The sequence below is a fragment of the Prionailurus viverrinus genome, chromosome A3 (genome assembly GCF_022837055.1).
Source record: "Prionailurus viverrinus isolate Anna chromosome A3, UM_Priviv_1.0, whole genome shotgun sequence".
NCBI classification, from domain to species: domain Eukaryota; kingdom Metazoa; phylum Chordata; class Mammalia; order Carnivora; family Felidae; genus Prionailurus; species Prionailurus viverrinus.
The window spans coordinates 20,959,981-20,968,302 of record NC_062563.1 but is presented as its reverse complement, the minus strand read 5'-3'; the positions used below and the strand labels follow the sequence as shown (position 1 = coordinate 20,968,302).

The 8,322-nt window shown below is 45.7% G+C and overlaps 1 protein-coding gene across 2 annotated transcripts in view; it reads left to right on the top strand.

The window, feature by feature from the left end:
- Nucleotides 1-6,497: 6,497 nt before the first annotated feature.
- The window catches only part of DHX35 (DEAH-box helicase 35), a 62,580-nt gene continuing 60,755 nt past the window's right edge, over nt 6,498-8,322 (top strand). For both annotated transcript variants that reach the window (XM_047852579.1, XM_047852578.1), the window contains exon 1: nt 6,498-6,573. In XM_047852579.1, coding sequence (XP_047708535.1) covers nt 6,534-6,573 — 40 coding nt within the window. In that variant the 5' untranslated portion in view covers nt 6,498-6,533. The remainder of the gene's footprint in view (nt 6,574-8,322) is intronic.

Below are 8,322 nucleotides of genomic sequence, written 5' to 3'. Positions count from 1 at the left end.
GCCAGGACCTGCAGGTCTTTTCATGTGCTCTGCTTGTCTTTTCTTGAAAGAAAAAGCTTGAGCCCTTTAGACAAGGACCTTGGTTCTTTGCTTCTCTGCCAAAGGCGGCCTTAGTGTGCATTCCCGGATTCATCCCTGATAATAACTCTAGTGGCCCCATGGGCCCCATTTCATCAGATGGGTGTACTGACATTGATTTAGCAATCTAATATCCTGGAGTAGGGGCAGAAGAGGACACTGACAATTATCCCAGATTCCTAGTTCAGTGGCAGGCGATGCAACTGGTTTCTACACCCTGCTAATCAGGATTGGTATGGCTGTGGAATCCTGTTTTTGTCCAGTCTCATTTGTGTGGACAGACCAGAGGAAGAGAATTCAGAGGTGGCTTCCTCCTTCTGATTTGGTCAAAGCAGCAGAGATCTGTAATAAGGGAGGGCGTTGTCTGCCACGTCGGCACGTTGCCGATGCAGCCGGTCATGAGCGTTCCTGCAGGTTTTCATGCATGCACCAGGCCTCCCTTATGCTCACCAGGTTATTTGCTGGATTCGTGCCTTAATCTGGGCCGTGAAGCCAGCCAGACAACCGGTTCCCGTCTGATTGTAAACAACTCGGGCCCGAGCCTCACACAGACATAGTGCTGGTTGAAACCATTTGCAGATTGAGAGAATTTCCTATATGCTTTGACCCTCGCAACCAAGTCGTGGCTGGACAGCTGTTATTCCCAATAAACAGGCAAAGAAACTGAAGCTCAGGTAAAGTGGCGTATTCTAGGTCACAAGGCTGATAAAGGCAATGAACACAGGTTTTCAGATTCTGAGTCTGGTATTCGGTTGTACCACTGTCTGCAGGGAGCGTAGAGGCATTACAGGGTGTACCTTGGGAAATGCAGTTAATACCCTGATGAGTTCAGAGTTAAAATTTAACCTGAGTAACAAATGTAGGCACATTTGAAATTTCAACTCAGTGTGTTCTAAGGAACTGCTGATAGGCGTTCATAAAAAAGGCTGTGCATCGGGATAATTGATGATAACTGAGTTTGGGAAATGATGGATCAAATAAATTTACATGGGATGACTCGAGAGTTTTGAGAGAGGTGATGATCCCAGTGATTTTCTCAGAGGAGGGCAGGTATGTGGCCCATGACAAACTTATTTGCCCACAGAGTCCTCTTTCTGTGGAGTCGGACCCCAAACCATTATTCTCTGGAGGTGTTGCCAATGATTAGAAATTAGAACAAGAGAAATATGGGATCCCAAGAAAATGGCCAGGTTTCTTGGAGTAAAGCTTTTCTGGCACTTGAGCGTGGAAAGATCATTCCAGGGCAGAGCGTGTCAGGGTGAGGTCTGAGGACCACCTGCATCAGAGTGAGCTGGGTCCTTGTTCCCAATGTCCATTATTGGCCCTGCTCCCAGGGGAGGGGAGGGTGACTAGGGCAGACTTTTGGTACAAAATATTTGTTGCCCCTTCTGTTGAAAGAATTATTTCCTCATCTAATGGCAGACTTAGCCATTGCAAATTTGGCTGTAAATATTTCAGAATATCTGTCTAAAAGGTCAAAACAAAAAACAGCTCCCTTTTAAAAACCACAATACCATCAAGATCGTACCTGAACAACTTTAAAAATTTCCCGGTATCATCAAACGGTGTTGAAATTCAGTTGTCTTATTTTCTCCTTGCTGATTTGTTTGAAATTAGAGATCCATACAATTTTAAGGTCAACCCAATTGGATTGCAGGGTCGACATTTCTTTTGAAAAACTTAAGCAGTCAACTGGAGAGCTGGCCACCCCACCCCTGTAGGCAGTTGGGTTGGGGAGTATTTATCTTTTACTAAGGGAACTTGAGGTTACTCAGAAGAAAACCTAGGGTACAGATCATGTAAAAGAAAAATTACATGAAGAAGCCCCAGGGTGGATGGGAATGAGGTTACATGTGCGTGCCATAATGACCAGCACACTCCCTTTGGCAGGCCACATGTTTACCTTTAAGCTTCTCGATAGCTGAGGCAGAGAGAGAAACCTGGTCAGATCCACCATTCACAGCGTCCGTAAGATTAAATTCGAGTTCAGGAATAATTCTTGCGACTAAGATAAGGTAAGAATTTTTCACAAGGACACTTCTATAAAGATGATACTGGGGGAGGCACCTGGCTGGTCCCGGGCTCATGATCTTAGGGTCGTGAGTGAAGTCCCACGTTGGATATAGAGATTACTTAAATAAATAAGTAAACTTAAGAAAAATGATACTGTGGGGACACCTGGATGGCTCAAGTCAGTTAAGTGTCTGACTTCAGCTCGGGTCATGATCTCACGGTCTGTTGAGTTCGAGCCCCATGTCGGGCTCTGTGCTGACAGCTCAGAGCCTGGAGCCCGCTTCGGATTCTGTGTCTCCCTCTCTCTCTGCCCCTCCCCCACTCACACTCTGTCTTTCTCAAAAATAAAAAAAAAACATTAAAAAAATTTTTTCTAAATGATACTGTGAAGAATTTGGATAATAATGCCCCGATGATAAACCCCACGACAGTACTTTTGAGGCGTGCCCAGACACTGAACGCACCAGGGCAGTTGCCAAAAGCTTTAGTGACTTGAATGTATTCAGACACACTCTATGAGAATATGCCCCAGTTTGCTTGGCAGAGTTCCAGTTTATGTCTGTAGATCCCCATCCCCTTTCAGTCCCAGAAGTGTCCCAGCTTGTACAATAAAGCATACGCTCTTCCTATCTTGAAAGCACCTGGTAGGTCTAAGGAGGCCTTCCCCAGCGCATCCAACTGCATAGATGTGCACCGTCCCTCAGGCCAATGTGACAGTCACTCCCCTGATAGCTGAATCTCTTTCCTAGTGGATCTCCACACCTCTGTACCCAAATCCTCGGAGCTAAGTAGCACTTTTGCTTATGCTAATATGTGTGTGAACTCGTTCATTTGTGTGCAAGCCAACAAACCAGACAGATTTACATAAGTTACAAATTGCAGAGGGCTGCACTGAGACCCAGGGGGAAATCCCAGTACCATGCAATTCTGCAAAGAACCTCTTTTCGGGCTGGAGCAAAGCTCTTTCTGATCTGGCTTTGGGGAGGAGACCCAGGGCAGTTAGGACTTTTTCTCAGAAGCCAAGAGTTCTAACACACGAATGCATGGATGGTGTAATGGACATCTGTTATTTTTGCTTCCTTCAATCCACCTCTGATAATTTCATCCTGAGATTTCCCTCTGAGGAACCATTCTGCTTCCAACTCTCAGTCCATGTGGTTCTGGTGAAGCTGACCACAGCCATAGCTGACTTGGGGTGGAGCTAATGACCGAGGTTCAAGCCACTCAGAACATCATATTCCGTGGTCCTGGTGATTGGTTCAGGGATGGAAACACAGTCAGATAATATTTTTTTATTTGAGAGAGCGGGGGAGAGAGAGACAGTGCAAGCAGGAAGGGGGAAAGGGGACAGAGGAAGGGAGGAACAGAATCGTTAGCTGGCTCTATGCTAAGCATGGAGCCCAACTGAGGGATTGATTCTAGGACCTGGAATCATGACCTGAGCCAAAATCAACAGTCGGATACTTAACGGGCTGAGCCATCCAGGCGCCCTGGCACAGAGAAACTTCTTAACATATCCATGACATGTGGTTTTGAAGAATATTATCTTTCTGGAAAAGCAATTATTCACAAGTTACACAATATACTATGTAACAAAATGACCAACTTTCATGGAATTGTTGGCAATGAACTAAATTCTGGATGCCATCTCAAGAAGCAAGTTTTAATTTTAGAGTGGTTATTTTAAGGCCAATCTTTCTGAAAATAGTTAAGAAGAATAAGATAGTCTATTAAAACACTCCTAGTTTGTGACAATAAAACCACACCATCGGCATCTAGGTTATTACTTAGAGGTGTTTCCTCTAAAAGAAGTTTGTGAAAGCAAAACAACCCATTAGGGACAGTCGGGCTTTGAGAACTTTCTGAGGCCGATGAACTAATTCTCACCTAGGAGAGCTAAGCTCTAATGGTTTTAAATGGCCCATGTGGGTGAAAAACCACTGGCTTGGGAATTAGAAAGCCTGAATTCTAGTTTCAGTTCTGATGCTAAAATTAGCTCATTGGGTCTGACCAAGTCCTTTTAATCTCCAAGAGCCAAGGTTTTTTTTTTCTTCAATAAAACAAAGAATTTAGGCTAGATGTCTCCTCTAGCTTTAAGATTATGATCCAGTAATTTGGGAATGGCCAATCCACTGCCTCTTTGTAAACAGAAGACTTCTTCATGTAAGTCAGAGTGATTTCTAAAATATAGAAATAATAAAAAGTGGCTTTTATTTCATTTTCCCTTGTATTCACGTATAAACCCCTCCTTCTATACTTTGGCCCTTAGTGAAAATAAAAGAAGGAAGGATCAATGACATGAAGAATTAAAACTAAGTATAAATGTGACAGGATCTTTATGAAGCTCTCCATGTTAATAGTGGAGGCAAATTATAGTTCAACTAAATAAGTGTTAACACAATAGCGAACACACTGGTTCTGAGTCCAGAGGAGGAAGGCTTAAGCCAGTGAATTTATTCTTAGAGCTGGCCTGTATATTTTTATTTTATTTTTTAAAAGTTTGTTTATTTAGAGAGAGAGAGAGAGAGAGAGAGACGGAAGAGGCAGGGAGACAGAGAGAACCCCAGGCGGGCTCTGCACTGTCAGCACAGAGCCTGATGCAGGGCTCAAACTCAGAAACAATGAGATCCAAACCAAGAGACTGATGCTCAAACTCAGAAACCAGGAGACTGATGCTCAATTGACTGAACCATCCAGGTGCCCGTATATTTTAAAGATGAATAAAGAGTTCTTGGCAGAGAGATTATCATGTATTGAACCCTATTTTTATTACTGTGGAAATAAATCAAAGGGGATATTTGGAAAATGAATATAGGTATGTAAATTCTGATGTATTTTCTCCCCCTGGTGGATTTGCTCTATTTGAGTTAATGAGAACCAACATTGAATGCTTATGTCTTACACTGTTAGGTATTTTACATGTTATGTCATTTAGCAGAACCTTTAAATAACTCATTTTACATGATTAGATTATATTACAGCTAGGCTGGAGCAAATGGCAAAATTAGGATTCCAAATCATATCTACTATCTCCAAAGCTCTTGGTCTTTCCATGACTCTGCCATTTCTCATAAATGCAGAATTTTCTTCACAGCTCTAAAAATGCATAAATTCTGAGGCCTATCCCTTCCTATTAGTTGCCAACCCATAAAATATTTCTTCTCTTCTTTGGGCTAGCGGAATCCTTTTCAAGCTTGTTGACTGAAAGAATCATCTGGGGGGGTTCCTAAAATTCAGGTTCCCAGGGCATACCCCTGAGATTCTGACTCAGGATTGGATCAGGGCCTACAATCTGTATTTTTATTTAAAAAAATTTTTTTTAATGTTTTATTTATTTTTGAGATAGAGAGAGACAGTGTGAGCAGGGGAGGGGCAGAGAGAGAGAGAGGGAGACATAGAATCCAAAGCAGGCTCCAGGCTCCGAGCTGTCAGCACAGAGCCCCACGCGGGGGCTCGAACTCACACACCGGGAGATCATGACCTGAGCCGAAGTCGGACGCTCAACCGACTGAGCCACCCAGGCACGCCTAACGCTCAACCGACTGAGCCACCCAGGCACGCCTACAATCTGTATTTTTAACCAGCGCTGGAATCCTATGAGCAGTCAAATTGGAGGAAGTACTGGGTTAGTACCCTAGCCTAACTTATCTGCCCATTTCTAAGGCTCTTATTTCAACCCATTTCCCCCCCACTGTTTTTCGAGCATTACTTAAGAGCATTACTCTTAAGGCTCCGGAAAATTTCCATACCATTTCCGATGGCTTTATTCACTAATAATAAGTACTACGGTTTATCGAGCATTTTTTTCATTCACTATTCACCCTCCCCACCGCCTTGGACAGAAACTGCAAACAAGGGGCGGAAACCGCAGTACCTGGGCGTACAGTGGGTTCCCAAGAATTATTTACTAGACCGGCAAACTCACGAGGTAGTTACTATGAACCTTCATTTGAAACTACGGAGGAAACTTAAAAAAACCCAGTAGGTCTGGGACGGCTTGTAACATAATCAGCACGTAACACCTAATTCGGGATGGATTATCTCCGTGCCCACCGCGTGCCGCCGGTAGCCGCAAGACTCTCGTGCCGGCGGTTTTCTCCCAAAGCTCGTCCTTCCGGAGGGTACGGCGGCCACGCAGTCCACGCCAAGCTCATGGGCAGGGCATCCAGAATCTTCACACATCGCACTAAAGAGCACGGAAAACGGCGTCCTTTCCCTCAATATGGCGGGCCCGGTCACGTGGGCCAGGGGGCGGGCCGGGGCGGTCTTAGAGAACCGCTGTAGGTCACGTGGCTCGTGGGTGGTGGTGACCACGGGGGCGTGGCCGTAACTCCGCCGGCCCCTCCTGGGCCGAGGCTCCTCGCGGGCCACGCCCCCCGGCCCCTCCGGGGGCTCACGCGCAACGGAGGGGTGGAGTCTCCCTCGTGACCTTTCACCCCAGCATGGCTGCGCCCGTGGGACCGGTGAAGTTCTGGCGACCCGGTAAGGCCCTTGGAGGAACGCTGGGCAGATGCGGCGGCCTGACTTTGGTCTTGGCTCCGCAGACGGCGTCCTGGGGCCTGCGGACCTGCTCGCGGGCCTGACCTCGGTGGGCTGGCCACCGCCGCCGCGGAGCTGGTGGGTTCTGTGGCTCTGGCGCTCACCGTGGTCCGGACGGATTCGGGGGTCCGCCCCCAGGCTGGGCAGAAAGTCTCTGTGTCACCTTGTTCGAGTCTCAGCTTCCCCGGGCCTCGTTTTCCTCGCTCCTGATGCGTGTCTTGCCCAACGCTGGAAAAGCGCTGAAGCGCCCACGCGTGTCCTGTTACCGTCCTGGGGCTACGCTGGGGCGGGACGGGCGGTGCTGCTCAGGGCTTAGGAGCTCAAGCTTTGGAGTCGCGCTGCCGGGGTCAGACTTCTCGGCTCTGCCCTGGGGTAGCAGAGTTCCTTGGGGCAAGTCACTTAAATTTTTTGAGTCGCCTTGACCTCTTCACCTGCAAAATGGGTAGAATAATAACTATCCTGTGGGATTGAATAATGAGCACAGCGCCTTGCCTGACGTAGAGTAAGTCCTCATAAAAAGGGAACGAAGCCTTGTTTTGTTTTAGGGTAATTCTTGCCCATCCCGAGTGGCTACCAGAAAGTGACCATCGTCCTTCGTATTGGCGACCACCGCTTTCTCTCTTGCAGGCAAACACGAATCTTAGTCACAAAATGCGTGGCCTGATTTGGTTTCATTTCTTCATTAATCAGGATTTTATAGAATGTGTACTTGCCAGATCCTGCTAGATACATTAGTTCCTCCCCTTCCATCAATTTCTTGTAAAAAGCAAAAGTTTCTTAACAATTACCAGTTTGGTTTTTTTCCGCCACTTGCACCTCTGCATGTCCGGATGTGCAAAGTAGATTGCGGCAAAAAATGAAATGAGACAGAGTTAGATGGAATTCTAACCTTGCATACAAGTGATGTAGGAGAGAAGCCCAAGCAAGGGATGTGTTAATTCTTTTTTAAAAAATATGTAGTTTGTCACTTAGCGACAGTTTTATTCAGTATTTAAAATCGTCAGCCAGTTATCCATCATGAATTTTATTTGTAGCCAGAAATTAGATCTCATTAGGTAATGAGAGAGCCTGCATTTTATTTATTCAAGCCTTTATTAACAGGTCAAAGTGTTAAGTATGATAAAGGCCTGAATGAAAGGTTGAAAATCAGAACAGGATACTATTTTGGCTAAAGAACATGTGGTTATTCCAAGCATTCTATACTGTTATTTAGCTCATTTGTTGAGGGTATACTTATTGAACACCTAACCTTGTGGTCAGGAGACAGGTGACCAGGCTGCTGCTCTGCTCTCAAGATTTATTCTTTTTCTCTCAGTTAGAATATGAAGTTGGGTATCCTTTAATTTTTTTTTATTAGTTTGTTTATTTTTTGAGGTGGGGGAGGGGCAGAGAGAGAGAGGGAGAGAGAGAATCCTAAGTAGTCTCCACACTGTCAGCGCAGAGCCCGATGCAGGGCTTGAACTCACTAACTGTGAGATTATGACCTGAGCTGAAATCCAGAGTCGGATGCTCATTCGGCTGAGCCACCCAGGCGCCTCTAGGAGAGATACTAAAATGAGGCAGAAAAAGGTGATGGTAAGGAAGATAGTCTCCACAAGTCAGTCTGTAGAGCTATCCTTGACTGCCATATACTAAACTGGTGATTTGGCAAAGTCACTTAAGTGCTCTGAGTCTCAGTGAGCCTCATCTGTA